The 16,216-nt window shown below is 56.0% G+C and overlaps 3 protein-coding genes across 3 annotated transcripts; 2 read left to right on the top strand and 1 right to left on the bottom strand.

Moving 5' to 3' along the window:
• Positions 1-6,447: 6,447 nt before the first annotated feature.
• Positions 6,448-7,009, top strand: MAM_02479 (ATP synthase delta chain precursor; the record flags this gene model as incomplete). The annotated part of the gene is made up of 3 exons (XM_040821278.1): positions 6,448-6,637; positions 6,736-6,914; positions 6,977-7,009. 3 exons carry the CDS (start codon positions 6,448-6,450, stop codon positions 7,007-7,009), a joined length of 402 nt encoding a protein of 133 aa, XP_040680692.1.
• A 3,698-nt stretch (positions 7,010-10,707) lies between these two features.
• On the top strand, positions 10,708-12,390 carry MAM_02480 (MEAB protein; the record flags this gene model as incomplete). The annotated part of the gene is made up of 4 exons (XM_040821279.1): positions 10,708-10,872; positions 11,227-11,443; positions 11,515-11,976; positions 12,086-12,390. 4 exons carry the CDS (start codon positions 10,708-10,710, stop codon positions 12,388-12,390), a joined length of 1,149 nt encoding a protein of 382 aa, XP_040680693.1.
• Positions 12,391-14,667: 2,277 nt separating this feature from the next.
• MAM_02481 (Concanavalin A-like lectin/glucanase) lies at positions 14,668-15,855 on the bottom strand (the record flags this gene model as incomplete). The annotated part of the gene is made up of 1 exon (XM_040821280.1): positions 14,668-15,855. One exon carries the CDS (start codon positions 15,853-15,855, stop codon positions 14,668-14,670), a length of 1,188 nt encoding a protein of 395 aa, XP_040680694.1.
• Between the last annotated feature and the right edge of the window lie 361 nt (positions 15,856-16,216).

The following is a 16,216-nucleotide window of genomic DNA, read 5'->3' on the forward strand; positions in this document are numbered from 1 at the left end:
CTGCCGATCTGGACGAGGCAGAGCGTTGATGGAGCAGAAAATCACAGGCTGCAGATGCCCAACGGGCAAGGCGCGGCCAGGACGCAGAGCTGACGAGATGTCAGAAAGCGACGGGACGATCAACGTACCAACAAGCAATAACCAGAATGTGAGAAGGGGAAGAGGAGGGTGCTTGGAGCAGTCGGATTATATTATGAATTGATGGGTGGGCCGTGAGGGCAAGGGAAAAAAGCCCAGGCGCCGCGACCAGGACGGAAGGAACGACCGGACATGGCTTGGGGGGTCCCGGCTCCTCAGAGCTGCTGGCAGGCTCACGGTCAAGTGCAGCAGTGAGGCTTGGGGCTTGGTTGGGGCTTGGTGGCCAAACATTGGAGCAGCGGTCGACTCGCCGGTGGAGCAAGACGAGAGGACTTTTTTGGCCTCGTCAACATTTATTAACCCGCCCCAAGCACTTGCAGCCTCTGGCCTGTCTTGCCCGGACAGCGCTAATCGCAATGGGGACGAGAGGGGCTGACGGGCTCATGACCGAGATTTGAATTGCACGGAGTACGGCAGCAGAGAGGGCGAACATGGCGACGAGCCAAGTACCACGCGGAACACAACTGCACACCGCAACTGGACACACTGAGATTGACATGCGACACGGCCTTGCCCGGTCGTTCTTGGCAGATGCTCGGCCGTTGGCAGTTGCCAGAGCTCTACGAGCGAAGCACGGCGCATTATGAAATAATTGGTCAGAGGCCAACCTTGGTAACAATAACAAGAGGTCTTGCCCGATCCAGATCACCACAGGAGTCCCAAATTTGCGGGCCATCCGCGCTCCGTGGAACATTCACGAGTCAAAGGCGGGCAAAGGCAGGCCGGGCAGACATGAGCGAGCTGGGAAGTCTCGGTCGGTACTGATCAGTAGTCACGCACTGATGGGTGCGGCAATAACATTGATGAATGCTGCCAGCCCGTCTTCCGGCTTCCGGATAAGGGCGACTGTGGCGACTTCCCTTGGGAATCTCGGGGCAAACCACGCACACACCACATCGGAACTTGACGGTTCATCAATGTTGCTTCCAACACGTTCAGCGCCACTGGCTCCCTCATGCAAAACCTTGAATCAGCACCCAGCACCCACGAGGGAAAGCGTCGACACTGTGCCTTGCACGGTATGCCCGCGTCGCCGACCACGGCCCCCCTTTTCGAAATACGAAATACTTCCTAAGAATACCGCGCTGCTTGGCCTAGTGTGCTTTGGCCTTCCCGTCTGCCCTCACAGCCGGGTGTCCACTGTCCCCTCACGCATTCGCGACCGGACAGGCGCAGCCATCCAAACATGGTGGGACGCGGCGGTCGCCTTGCGGTCCACCTTTGCATCCTGCACGTGAGCATGTCTGTCAGCCACCCTCGGCTCCAAGCCGAAGCCCACCACACAAACCACAAACAGGCCCTTTGCATACTTGAGTATGTTTCTGCTTCGCGTCGCCCATTGTTGTTGCTGCTGCACAGCTGGATTTTAGGGTTCGCCATCCGTGAGCGTACAGTACACGGGTGACGTGTGTACTGTGTGACAGTGCGGATCGATGGAGTACTCGGCGTGTGTGTCAACGTGACGCTATGTCTCGTATGATCTCAAGTAATGTAGGGGATTCCGCGTATCTGACCATGTTGGTTCGCCGCTGTCCTGGAACGCGTCAAGGACAACTTGGAAAGGAGGCCCGGGATGCCGCCAAAAACAATACAGGGACATATAGATGTTCTCGGCGGCAATGCCTCGGATGGAAAAGAGCAGGGTAGTCACTGGTGGCGATTGGTAAATAAATGCCCTACTTTGGATTTGAGCAGGAACTTTTATTGTTGCCGCGAACCTGAAAAACGAGTTGTGCCGCAGTGACATACGGCGTGCATACAGCTGTACTCCGTACAGCGCCCACAGTAGCGTCCTTGTTGGGACCAGACTGTACTGGGCCAATTGACAGGCTTCCGTCGACAGGCATCATGGTTGAGCAGGCCCTACAACTTACTGTACTCCGTACCCCGTAGGCATCCGTACTCAGGCAGCTACTATTTAACTACGTATTCCTGACTGAGTGGTGTTCATCATCTGCGGCCGGGGCGTGTGGGCGTGACAAGGGCGCACTGTGTGCTTGCCGTCCCCTTGCCTCACCATTTCCGTCTGGAAAACATCCCAGACAACGTGGACCTGTACGCGGGCGTCAATGCGCAACTTATTACCCGTCCCTTTCATATTTGTCTTGTCCTGGGCGGCCAGGCCAGGTCTCTTTCACTGAAATTCTTCCCGTGCGTTACTCAGACAACTAGTTGCGTGGCCTAGTGCTTAGCCCTTTTTTTTTTTTTTCAGGATCGTCCGTTGACCTGTACCGTCGCATTGTTGAGGTCGAATTTCGGTCCGCCGTACGGCGATGGCCTGCGCACAATTGACGGTTTGTCTCGCCAGACACACAAGGTTGTTCTGGAACCCGCCCGGTTGTACTTGCTCGCTCACCCACTCACTCACTCACTCACTAGTACTCCGTAGTGCTGCTCCGTACTGGAGGGTGCGTCAGTGAGCCATTTATTATCAACCAGGCCACGTCGCAGAAATAATCATAAGCCCGCCGACTCGACTTTTCGACGCCACAGCCTGCGCGTACTCGATCCAGTGGGCGCTAGTAGATGAAGATAGCTTGGACAAACAAACTCTTTGATGAGGGATATCCGACAAATGGAGGCGCCAGAGAAAAATGGAGGCGCCACCTGCAAGGACGCTACCATGCTCCCAAACATGACACATGGGCTGAAGTTTCTGAACTGTGCGTCTGGCTGTCTGGAATAGCAGCAAGTCCCACCACCCAGCACATGTACGTGACGATTCTGCCGAAATGCCCGTCTCTGGTGAGGTGGCGCTGATCTGCACGTTGCGAGATTGACAATGCTGTGATACAAATGCATACGTACAAGGGCACTGCGTGCGTGCAACATGCCGCAAAGGGGAGGGCACCAAACCATTTGCGCCAGCGACACACGCCTGTCCCCGCGGGTTTTGACGACGGTGCTTCCGGCTGCAAGCCATCTGCATGTCATGGGTGGTCCAACAGATTGTCTATCGTCAATGCATCTTGAAATGGTTGAGACACGCGAGAGGTGAGAGCCAAAAGTCCGCACTTGGCGCCGAGCTGGGTCATGACTGTTTGAACATACTAGTAGTATACACAGCAAACACGGGCTGTTGGCACGCGGGCTTCTCATCGCTACATCCATTGCACAAAATGCCTGCCGTGTCACGATGCTACATGTCTTATGACGACAAAACCCCGTGGATCAAAACAGCAAGCACCTGCCCCGTGTCGTCGCAATCCGACAACACTTGAACCCTATTCCATGTCTGTTGCACGACCGAGGCAGCTGGTCCATCTTCTGTACAGGATCTGCATGCATGCAATACGACCCTTGAATACCCCGAGTAGCTCGTTTCAATCTCGAATTTCCGGAGCTGCATGTACATGGTACTTCATGCCCCTATTGCGCCGTGGGATCTACGTACTCGATGTGTGTGTCTGGTCAATAGACCGTCGCCAATTCAACACGGTCGCCCGTCACTCCTGTGATTTCGAGTCAAGAGTGTGGGAGCTGAGTTCACGAGGAAACGCGTGCCCATGTACCAAGGAATTGACTGGTACCTCGATCCCATCTCGCCGTGGTCACTTGAACAACGCCTCCCCCGTCTCACTACGCCGTGGCCTGTTCTTTTTTAAGTTTTCCACGGCGTGCTCGCTGATCAGAAAGAAGAGAACCCAAACCGGTGTTTGCTTCCTAGCTGCGTCTTGACTGACATGTGAGGGACCAGGGGCTAATCGCTGCCTGCCCCGCATCCCTCAAGTTGATGATTTTATTGCTTCGCGGCTTGAGCGCGTAGGAGGAAATACCACGTCGGCGTGCTCCGAACAACAACTTGAAGACGACGAGGGACGCACCTCCAAGTCAACCAGTGACAGAGCCGACATGTGGGGGTGCCTTTGACTGCTCGGTTTGTGTGTGTGTGGCGTCGTTTTTTGAAGCTTGGCAACCAGGATTGCATAAAACCCCACGAGTCACTTCTCTAGCTCGGCATTGCAAAGCTGCCCCCTTCGACCAGGCCTCCTGCTCTCGAGCCAAGGGTGACTTGAGTTCATTCTGGCGGTGAAGAAAAGTAGGAAGGGGCACACCAAGAGCCGCAGAGCAAAACAAAGAGGGTTGTACAAGGTCAGAGCAATGGCGAGCCTGCAGGAAATCGATAAGCCGCACACGCGACTGCATGACTGCACGACTGAATGGAGCCATGCGGAGCAATGGAGCAGGAATGTATTATGTGCAGCAGCATGCTGTTTATTGCCCACCCATGTCCGAAGGAACTTGCGTGTAGCCACGCCACATGACGCACGCTTCGGAGCTGACTCTAGTATAAATCCTCCGTACTATGGAAACCAAAGGATCAAAAGTCGGCTGCAATCGCAACTGTTCGTATCCATATCATCAAGATACGATCCTGATATCCAACGCGAGGCAACTCACAGACGTGGCCTAGATGCGTTTCCGCGCAACATGCCTGCGTGGAAGATAGGTCGCTCTTCTTGGTAAGACTGCTAACTGACTAGTAGTAATGGAGCCGACGGACCACTCCGGATAGCTTGTTAGCGTACGGAGTAAGGGGTTAACGTGCGGAGAAATCCTTCGGAATGCAATGCCATCATCGTTCACTGCTTGTGGTGGGTGCATCCAACAAACGGGTGGTCCACAATGACACCCATCGGTTGGAGCATCAGTTAATGACAACGTAATAGATGCAGGACCCTGGATACAGACAGATTGTGGCATGCCTTCATAATGGGGTGACGCAATACGTCATGGTTTGCTGCTACCCGAGTTTTTGGGGTAGTGCGATCCCTGATCTGACGAGGCCAGCTTTCTCAAGCATGGCCAGCCCAGGTAATACAAGACGACGGCGTTGAATCGCCTTGATGTTTCCTGTATACTTGACACAAGCTCTGAGACTCGTCTGGTTTTGCGTTGCTCTTTGTGCGGCAAATCGCAGAGTTGGATTCAAATAATCCATTAGCGTCGACCGGACCCGAGTCATTATTTGCCACGGGCTACCGCTCTTGAAATAGATATGTGTAAGTGGTATGTTGGCCTCTACGACCTGGCCGGAAGGTGGTGGGCTACCGGGTCATCTTGATAGATCGAATCGGTCGATGCAGCAGGAGGGAAGGAAGTCTAGGTCTCAAGCGTCAACTATCTGCCAGAAACTGGCAAGACGCCGTGCGGGCCTGTCTGTTTCACCCATCAATGTAGCGGGTGCGCGTTGACGGTTGTCTCACGAGTCGAGACGCAACTTCCATGCACCCAAATGTCTCGCCAGGCTGGCCGAGGCGACGAGATAAACTTGATCGTGTATCCTGGGAGCACATTCGGTCTCCATGCCGCTGCGGACTATCCCAACCAGCATAGTGCAACGAGGCAGCGCGCGATATTTTCCGTCCGGGCTGAGGCACGGCTTTTACCGGTCGACGTCTTGTCTCGAGTGAAGGGTCAAGTGCTGAGGCGGACTATCAGCTCTCGCCCGGAACTCGTGTGTCCTTGCCATTTTCTTTACTGGGTAGACTTGTCATGCCACGGCAGTAAATAGACATGGCTTCCACGAGACGGAGAGGGACTGTGGCAACAAAGTAATTTACTTGTGGCAAACGCATCGCATTTTGAAGTGCCAGGACGGCAAAATCAAAAAGTTGTGTGGGCGAATGTGGGATATAGTCGATGACTCGGAGAAGCGCGATTTTGGTGCAGGGTAGGCTAGAAAGTGGACATCATACGACCCGCGCTTCCCAACAGTCTGCAACACTGCTCTAGAATGCCGTCGCATAAACCGCATTGAGAAACTTCATTCCATTTCCAGTTGGGGGTGTTTTGCCACTGTGCTATCATGCATCATCACGCTGTTGCTTGTGACCAACATCACGTCCGTATGGAGCTCAAAAAGCACGTGCATATTCACGTGATGGCGCTGGTCGGACTGTCCCACTAGCCGAACGGCCTGGTGAAGAATCGTTGTTTGACGACCTCATCCGAGCTCACGTTCAAGCTTCATCTCAATCAACTTCCCCCCTCAAGTCGTCATGAACTCCCTCCGCCTCGCCCGTGCGGCTGTTCGAGCTCGCCCTTCAGCCTTCCGGGCTGTTGCCCAGCGGAGAACGTACGCCGAGGCCGTTCCTGACAAGGTAGAAACGAAATCCTCGCGGCCCCTCAGTGTATCGCCAACTCCATGCGGCCTTGACTAACATTCTTTTCTTCAGATCAAGCTGTCGCTGTCCCTGCCTCACCAGGTATGAGATTTCCGATGAAGAATGAGGCGATTGCGAACATTCACGATGCGCAATTGTGTCCTGAACTTGTTCCATTGGCGTCCCCGTCTGCGCGACCAAGATGAAGAGACCGCTAATTGACGCAACCCTCTTCCAGTCCATCTACCGATCCCAGGACGTGATTCAGGTCAACATCCCCGCCGCGTCTGGTGAAATGGGCGTCTTGGCCAACCACGTTCCTTCTATCGAGCAGCTCAAGCCTGGTATTGTCGAGGTGGTCGAAGAGAACAGTGGTGCGAAGCAGTTCTTCCGTATGTGGTGCCCTGATATCCATCGGTATTTGTACACGCTGGTCGGAGAGAATGGCGAGTGGGCTGGTGTCAAGACGGAAACTAACAAGGGATTGCAGTCGCTGGTGGGTTCGCCACCGTCCAGCCCGACTCTACCATGAGCATCAACGCCATCGAGGGTTACCCCCTGGAGGACTTCAGCGCCGAGGCCATCCGAGCTGGTATTGCCGAGGCCCAGAAGGTTGCTAGCGGCAGCGGCAGCGAGCAGGATATCGCCGAGGCCAAGATTGAGCTGGAGGTGCGTTGTTTACAAAGAACATTGCCGCGTTGGCGCTTGAGCTGCATACTAACTCGTGCTAGGTTCTGGAGACTCTTGCTGCCCATGTGAAATAGGTGGCGTTGCTTGTCTAAACTCATGTACATCACTTTTTCTTTTTTTTTTCACAATTATCAGTGCTGGACCGAGACAACCGATGCCAGTCTCGATGCGGTTATCCATACATCATATGTGCAAACTGATCCTGCCTGCAATTTTTCTATGTGCGCTGATTTATGTTCACCGGCCAAATTGCTCCTGCCACCTGGACTCACTCGGAATGATCCACGCCAGCACCAGACCAGGTTCCGGGGCTCGGACAAGGTGACAGCGCCCGGAACCCTCGATCGGTGCGTGATTTGGCGTGTTTGTCGATTGGATCCCCGAGCTGTTGACCCCGACTTGCCGTACCGTACTGCGTACCATCAACCAAGTCTACTGCATGTCTCCCTCATGTTTCCGTCACAACGTGACGCCCGCCTTCTCAGCGCCTCAACACTCCAACCACGGTGTAAATTGAGCCGAACGAAGCGCGCAACAACGGCATTGCGACAGGTTCCCTGTACTATATGACATCGTACGTTAGCCGACGAATAATGATCCACACCACCCACCGATGGCGAAGGATGAGAGAGCAGTACTAGTAGTATGTACTAGTATGTAATATCATCATCTCTGCGACAGCGAACGGTCTACGGAGCAATCGGCCAACCTGGGGTATGAGACACAACGAAGATGACAACCACAACATACCATGGACAGCCAGTCTTCCCCATGTCGCTTGGCAAGTCGGATAGCCTGTTAACACCGACTCATCCGCCCGCATCGGAAAGAGTGGAATTCACGATCCGTATTCGCCTCTCCACGTTTGGGGGCGCGATTATGCGCTGCGAAGAAAGACGACCGACCCGCAACCAGTGGGCAGTCCAACATGTTGATGACGGTACATGAGATGATGGACAGAAGTCTTCTTGAACAAGGGCCAGCTAAACGGGCACACAAATCAACGTCGCCAAAACGCGTCAGACTTGTGTGTTCTAAGCACCAACTTATGTATTATCGGTCAAGGTCGATTTGATTCTGGCCACAACTGGAGGAGGATGTCTTGGCATGCAGAGGTAGTGAACAGGTACTTCCAGGAAACCTGCTCATTTGCAGCAATAAATCATGTGTTCCTGAGCTCAGCATGTCATTTGCAAAGACTCGGTAGCAAGCCTTGGTCCACTGGAAGAAGCCATCTTCTTCTGGACCTTCGCTCACGGCCACGTCAAGTTAGGAGCTGAGCCCTGCCCTGCCGGGCCATCAGGGGCATTTCGGAGGCCAATTTCACTAGCAACACCAGGGAACAGGTGCTCAAGGCAGATTGATGAGATGTGCCAAAGGAAAAAGGCGACTCGTACGGAGTACATGATCTCTGAGTCTACAATCAACGCCAATGAGGCGGAGGCCCACGACTCGACAGGGGTGAGAGGGCAAAGGCGCCCACGGGGGGGGGGGTTTGGTCGCCTGGAAGAAGGGGGAAGAAAAGCGTGCCCTGTGCTTCGTTCAGCTGGCCATGAGTCTTACATAGGGAGTACTCAGCACAGGTGATGATAGAATAGAACTCTGTAGCTCGGAATGTTGCTGTGGTCCGTACCGAAGCCTGCATCGCCAGTCCAGTATCGACCAAGATTTGCCCACGTATGCCGGTACGGAGTACTTGGCACAACAAATACGCCACCGGTGGGCTGCCCTGGGGAGTCGCCAGGAAGCCGTCGCCAGGATTGCGCTTTACAGGCCAGTGTTCCCGTCGCTCCGCCAGAGCGTGTGATGGGAGAGGTGGACGGGATCCACGCACGCGAGCAGGGCTGCAGGGGAGACGAGGGGGTGTGGAAGACCCAGGTGCCCGGGCGGCCCTGCTCTGTCACACGGCCATAGGGCGACTCGTGGACGGGAAACATTGATGCGGTTGACCTGTTCGCATGTCGACTGCTGGTTTGGCACGGGGCCCTGCGCACAACTGGCTTTCCTCAGAAGGTGGCACTGGTCATGGTCAGTGTCAGAGTCAGTGTCAGAGTCAGTGTCAGTGGTGGCGGGCGGCGAGCGGGCATCAGGCCGCCCACTTGCGCAGCAAGAGTCGGAGTCGCAAAAGCCTGGCCGAATATATGCAGATTCGACGTCTCCGCGGAAATGGCCTGCGCTGGACTTGTGCTGGACTGACTGTTTTGGCAGCCAAGACTGGTGTCCCCATATCTTCCCTGGGAGGGTGCAGGCCTGGAGTGGTGGTTCGACGTCGGCAGCGCAAAGCTATCAGATCAAGCCCGCCGAGTTTGCTCCACCAACGACTGGCACCCATTTTGACGCTTGTTGGAGGGGGGGTGGCGTTGGACGCGTAGTCGGCCGGGGGCGGAGAGGGACCAGACTTGATCGGATCATGGCGATGGATGGATGGATGGGATGGGCTGGCTCGCTGGCTGGCTGGCTCTCCACCAGCAGCTAGACTTGGGGTCCCGGGTAATAGCAATGTTATTTAGGAGGTCTGGTGGGCCAATGTCGAGAATGCCGAGCGTCTCGACCCAGACAATACGCCGTACCTCCATCTTGATCCATACTTCGTGGGCGTAGGCTGGCAATAGGCAATAGCGGCTCCAGTCAATACGGGGTCGAGGTCTGACAGTGCACCGGCCCTGGCGGCGGAGAGAAGACGACCAGTTGGCAGTTGGCCGAGCAGCTACAGACGGACGCCGCTCAGCGCCAGAAAGCACCGCCGGAAAGCACGCCTACACTACAGGCAGCGGCGCGCAGCGTCCAGCACCCAGCGCCCAGCACCCAGCGCCCGGGCGCAGCGCGACAGCACCACCCCTCCTCGGCCCTCACTTAAAATCGGAGCAGCGTCAATGCCGATGCCAATGCCATGCCAATGCCAATGCCAATGCCAATCCATTACATAAAACCGACGAGGACGCTTTCCTGCCTGCGGTCCTCTTCGACATCCAAATCGCTGCCGTTATCATAGGTGCTGATCCAGCATCCATCCGGACCACGTCCAACCATTGCGTCTCGCCTCGTTTCGTCTCGGTCCGGTGCTGGGGCCGGCCTTTTCTGCTGCGTGTCGTCTGCGCCTCTCGTCTCCCACGCCGCCGCCTGGCCGGTTGATCTTGAAGCGAGAGCCTCGAGTGCTCGAGTCTCACGTCTCGAGTCCCAAAGTGCTGCCCGCCGGACTCCATTCGTGGTAGTAGCAGTAGCCGCCACAGACGCGGCGTCAGCTTCCTCATCTAGGCATCGGGGGGGGGGGCAACATCCCGTCGACGGCGAGTCGACATTCGACCGTGTGGTCAACTTCCTCGGTGGTCAACTGGCCTTGTTCCCAACTCCCTCCCCCCTCCCCTCTCCCCCCCTCTCTCTGATAGTACCGAGCACCGAGTACTCGGCGTTGTTTTATTTCTCGTACGTTGACCAGACATTCCATAACTGGTCTTCTGCCCCGTCTCGGTGCCCGCGCTACACCAAGCCGCACTCTAGCAAGCAGAATCTTGCCCGACATCACGGCGACGCCCGGCGCCCTGCCCGCGACGTACAGCTTCCCGGCTCCTCGCATCGCCCGCTGCATTGTGACTGGGATCCTGACTGTCCTGCCTTGCCTTGGCTTGGCCAAAACTTGGCCTTGTTCGGCTTCGCCTCGCACCACATTGTCGTCACTCGTCACGGTTTTGTTCTCCCGACATTGGGGCGCTTGCCGCACCGCGGCTGTCATCCTAGAGGCCCTGCGCCGCGACCCTGAGGAATGGCCGACGAGATGTCCATCGACAACAAGCCCAACCCCCCGCGCGACGAGTCCGCCGACGACTCTGTTGATTCTACCCCCGAGAGAGAGCAGAACGCCCCGGCGGCTGTTTCTGGCAGCAGCAACAATGCCGTCCAGGACGCTCAGCAGCCCAAGCGCAAGGGTGGACGCAAACCGGTGAGTCCACGTCCTGGAGCGAGCGAGACTTGCCCCTCCCCCGGAAGGCCATGCCATCATCACAACCGCCGACACCCGCAACACAATGCTACACCATGACCACGTGCTGCTTGTATTTCAACCTTGATTGTCCAACCTCTCTCTCTTCTTGGTCACGATGGTACCTCCTGCAGCCTGCCTTGCGTCCCCAGAACCGCACTCTCTCGTCTCCTCCACGGCGCCTCGGGCTGTCGGCACTGCGGCTGGACCGTGTTGCGAGGTCGTCTCTCTCTCTCTCTCTACTGTAGCCCTCACTCGCTTGCCACCGCACTCAACACCACTCTGTGTAACCATTTGCTGACGTCCTGACGTCAGATATACGCTACATCGGAGGAGCGCAAGCAACGAAACCGGCAGGCACAGGCCGCCTTCCGTGAGCGCCGCACCGAGTACATCAAGCAGCTCGAGGAAACCATTCACGTTCACGAATCCAACCTGCAAAACCTCCAGTCCGCCCATCGCAATGCTGCCGACGAATGTTTGATGCTCCGCTACAAGAACTCGCTGCTCGAGCGAATTCTTCTCGAGAAAGGTCATTATTTTCTTCCAGCCGTGGCTCTCCAAGTGGACGATTCGTCATGTTAACGTAGGTTGTCTCAACAGGCATCGATGTCCAGGCCGAACTGCAGGCCAAGGCCGACAGTCCCAACCTCGGACCGGCCCATGTCCCCCAGAACATAGTGCAACCGCCTCCAATTCAGAGGCCCATCATGAATCGACAACACCATAGCCGCAAGTCAGCCTCCTGCATCGCCCCGAAGCTGGAGCCAGGGTCTGGCGCCGTTGGCACCGCCGCCATGCAGGCTCGCAAGCCTCACAACTCCCCAAAGAGCCGTCCCGCGCCATCGTCTCACTCCAATTCTCCCAACAACGGTTCATCGGCCTTTTCTCCCGCTCCATCAGACAGCATTTCCCTGAGAGGCTCCATCTCGGGGCTCACCCGCCAGCATCTTTCGCTCGCAGGCACAACGCAGCCGTCTCGAAGCACTGTACTTCAGGTTAGCACGCCCCGGAGTGTCTCTGGCACGAGCGGCTCGTTCTATGCTACACCGACGTTCCGATCTGGTGAGTTGACACATTCCCGCTAAAAGTTTTTTGTTTTTCCTCTTTTCACCGAAAGAGAGAAAAAAAAGCCCAAAAGCAACAAGTTTCAAGCTGACATGACTCATCACAGATCATGATTATGACAATCGAGAAGACATAGTTGAAGATCCTGAAGTTGAAACGCCCGGCGGACACGGTGCTTTTGCAAGTGCATTCAACAGTGATACGACGCAGCCCATGCTGCTCTCTCCCACTTCCACAGGCCCTGCCCACCACGAGCAGGGAGGTCACCAGGCATCGTTGTCCAACCACCACTTCCCACCCATGACCCAGCTGCTCGATCATCAGAACATGGACTGGGATCCTTTTGGTCTGAGCGCCAGCATGGCCTTTCCCAGCCAGCAATTTCCTTTTGACCAGGCCGGCCTGAGGTGAGGGGCCTGAGTCCCACGCAACGGATGAGTTGCTCTATACTCGACGACCCTGCGTATAGCCATGCCACTGCTAGCTGGCTTAGGAATATTCTTGCACGGCGATTCTCACAGCCACAGGATACTCGCTTCGGTCAACAATATCCCACGAGGCGCTCAACACCTGGCGAGCGACATGTTCGGTCCATCGTGGACAGTACGCGTTGTCTGGTACATGTTACCACAAAAAAAAGCCAGTTGAGACGCCGAACACTCGACATATTATGCAGTCAGCCGTTTCTTCCGCTACAGAGCAAAGTATCCGATGCATGCTCAATGCGGAGTACAAGGTTCTACCGTGTAGGTACCAATGTCGACCTGCGCGGAAACACGCAGCCTTTGCTCTACATTCAGATGCTGAAACACAGGAGCATTTGCCTACACCTGGGAACGAATGTTTTGACTTCGACCTATTCTTTTTTTTTATTATTATTTTTTTTGGGCTGCGCCGATTCTATTACAAGTACCTGTCTTTTTATAAAAAGTTTCTTCCTTCCTTTGTTTCTTTTTTTGCTTGGCCAAGTGTGTTGTTGTGCTCGACTTCGCCAGCGGTTCCTCATCGCGTGATGTCTGCGCTCCTCCCTGGCAATTTTCGGATTTTTTTTTCTCTTTTCTGACCATGAGGGACGGATTCTAACCAAAGATACCCAGCGGTTCGCCCTCCCTAAAAAACACTTGGTTTTTGAAAAAGGCTTCTCAATAAAACAGAATACCGGGCTAGGGGCTACGGGACCGTCGAAAGTGATGGGTGATACTACTTCTTTTTGCTGTTGATTGGCGTTGGGGGAACATGGGGAACATGATGGGAATGACTTTCAACCAATGTGGGCGAACAAAAAAAAGCATGGGCGCTTTTTCTCTTTCACAACGATTTCTACGGTTACGGTTACGATGATCTAGTCTTGTCTGGCTTACAGCATAGCACCTTTAGCGTGTTTGAATGAGTATTCTACGTGGTTTTTCACACGCGGAGCGAGTGTGGTCGGCTCATGTCATTTCGGTTATGCCGGGTCAGGTCCAATGTCATGTAACTGGAGGCGCATCCTGACGTGGCCGGTCGATTTGTCAAGCACTTGTATATTATTTTGCGTTTTATTGCGCAGGCGGTTCCCGCGACTGAGTCGTCTTTGCCTTTCCTCGTTTGTTTCTTGCTTGTCCTTTTCGAGGACGATGCGGAGAGAGCGGTAGGCGTGGCATGTCTCAGGTCTGAGTGGGCTCGGGGAAATTTCTCGGATCACGAGGACAGCGTGATGACCGACGGGCTGACCTCGAGTGGTTTGGTGGATTTAGGGTGCTGGAGACAAGACGGACGCGAAGCTGGGGAAAGCGGGTCTTGGTCTCGTGCCTTTTCTTTTTTTTTTTTTTTCCTTCTCCCCTCTTCTGCTTCTTCTTCTTTTTTGGCGTTGCACTCGGGATGGGTCCCCGTTGCGGGGGTTTGTGCGGGGTGTGCAGGGAGGGAGGGGTTGACTTTTATCACTCCACTTCTGCACCAGGTCTTGTGCGGTGATTGTGCGGTGAAAAATTTGCAGCAATTGGCCCGGCCCCAGATGCTATGGTGAGCCATAGCGGGCCTTTTCCGTACTACGTACTACTAGGTACGTACCACGGTACTACGTACTTCGTACTCCGTATGGTATGCTTAATTCCATTCCCTCCCAGTTGTTCACGCGGGGCTGTGGCCTCCCCTTCCCTTTCCCCTTTCCCTTCCCCTTCCTTGTGTCACCGTGCCTGCTGCATGGACGGTTGATCGTCGAGGTTGAAAAGGCCCGGCCGTGGTTCGAACTGCCAAGCGGCGGATGCAAGTCGGGAGCCCGAGACGTGAGAGCGCGCCCGGGCCCCAGAGTTACACGGCGTAACCGTTGGGCCCAGAGAGTCGGGTCGGGAGTCGGGAATCGGGATGGTGCTCATGTCGTGCTACGTTGGGAGCGTCGCCGGACCTGGCTGGTTCTGGAGAGCCGGTTGAGATGCCGAGCCAGCGAGACCATTCACACCCGCAGGAAAGGACTTGTTCGCCGGCCCTTCTTCTTCTTCCCCCCTCGCGTCTTCACCAAGGACAAGGAATCGTGGGGGCCGGCCAAGACATGCCTTTGTCGCCGTGGCAAGTTGCGTCAAGACTGACATGCTCACATGCCGGGGACTGAGCTAATGGAGCTTCAGGTCCGTCTACACGGAGTACTCTGCAAATTCAGATTCGCATCTTCGCATCTACGTGTCTACCACCACGGTGTTGTACAAGGGGCCGTCATGCAAGACTGCCCAGCGCCGCGCACAACCCAGCCACTACGGCGACAAAACACCACGACGCAGACGTCCTCACAGACGAGTTCTTGACGCCCCAGAGCTTGGCGACGGCTCCTGTCTGGGAGCCCTCGTCGATGCTACACACTGCACCGCAGAGCGTGCTTTTGCCGTCTCGCGCCAGCAACTGCGCCGGTGCCCAAGGCCGTCCTCGACCAGCCCCAGCCTCGTGGCGCTTCGACTGCCGGTGCCGATTGTCCTCGGTCGTGTTGTACACCATCTCGATCCACTGAAGCTGCAGCTTGGACTCCGTGCCGACGCTCATGTTCCCGCTCCAACTGCCCCCGTTCCCCCACGAATTGATGTTGACGGACGCCGGGTCGCGCGGCACCTGGAATGCAATGTTGGCAACCTCCTCGCCGTCGACGTACCAAACGCTCCGTGTCGGCGTCCAGTCCAGCCGGTATACAGCCCAGTCCGACCACTTCAGGCCACGGGGCAGGGTGGCATTTCTCGTAGCGTTGGCAACGTCGCTGCCCCTGTCCGTGTATCCCGGCTGGTTCGTGTACTGCACCTTGTTCTCGGGCCCGCGCGTGAGAACCTCCATGTCGGCCTCCTGAATGTCCGCCAGCTTCTCGGCATCGCGGTACGTAAAGACGGCCGACACGGCTCCCGGCGAGCCGACTGTCCTGGCGAGCATGCGCAGCGACAGGTAGTGGTAGTTTGCGGTCCGGCTCTTGAACTCGGCCGCCGTCTGGAACTCGGCAAGTCGCGCCGTCCGCAGGGTCAGAAACGTGGCCGCCGACGAGGCCGACGTGTCTTCATTCTTTTCAATGTACACGTTGTTGGGGGAGTGGATCATGAGCACCGTCGCGTCGCCCCTGAGCCCGTCGCCGTTGCCCCTGGAGTTGGTCCAGGTCTGCAGTGCCCATGTTGCCGTCCAGCTTGTGGACTTGAAGTAGTCGCTCGTGGGCGGCGCCTTCGGCGTGTCGTCGGCGTTGCTGATGACGCCGGGAACGCCCGCGTAGTCGTTGAGCTTGCGGAAGTCGAAGAAGATTCGGTTTGCGAAGTACGTGGCTTGGGTGCCGTTGGTGAGGAAGCAGTCGCACGACGAGCCGGACACGATTTCGACGGCGTGGATGAGCGTGAGAAGAGACGAGAATATGCTGACGACGGCTGCGAGGCGCTGCATTGTGCTGTTGTGCGTCGCCTCGTCTTGATGCTTGCTCCTAGGGCTCCCAGGGCTCCCAGGTCTTCGGAGCGCAGTTGAGGCGTGGCACGCATGTCGTAGCCGGGATCGCAGCGAGAGGAGAGGCGTTGCGTTTTGTGCCTGTTTTGTTGGAAGAATGGGGGGGGGCGCGCTAAACGCCCATCTGTCAGATTATCATCGCGCATGTAAAGCTAGTCCAAATCTAGCAAGGCGCCCCCATCAATTTTGCAGCCACAGTCTAACAGTTTCCAGCCACCCTAAGCTGCCAAACGTTCACTTGCAAAAAGTCGGCAGGGCATTTGTGGCGGCGATGTCCGGAGAAAAAGGCGGCCAATCAGACGGA

The sequence above is a fragment of the Metarhizium album genome (assembly GCF_000804445.1).
Source record: "Metarhizium album ARSEF 1941 chromosome Unknown scaffold_4, whole genome shotgun sequence".
Lineage (NCBI taxonomy): Eukaryota > Fungi > Ascomycota > Sordariomycetes > Hypocreales > Clavicipitaceae > Metarhizium > Metarhizium album.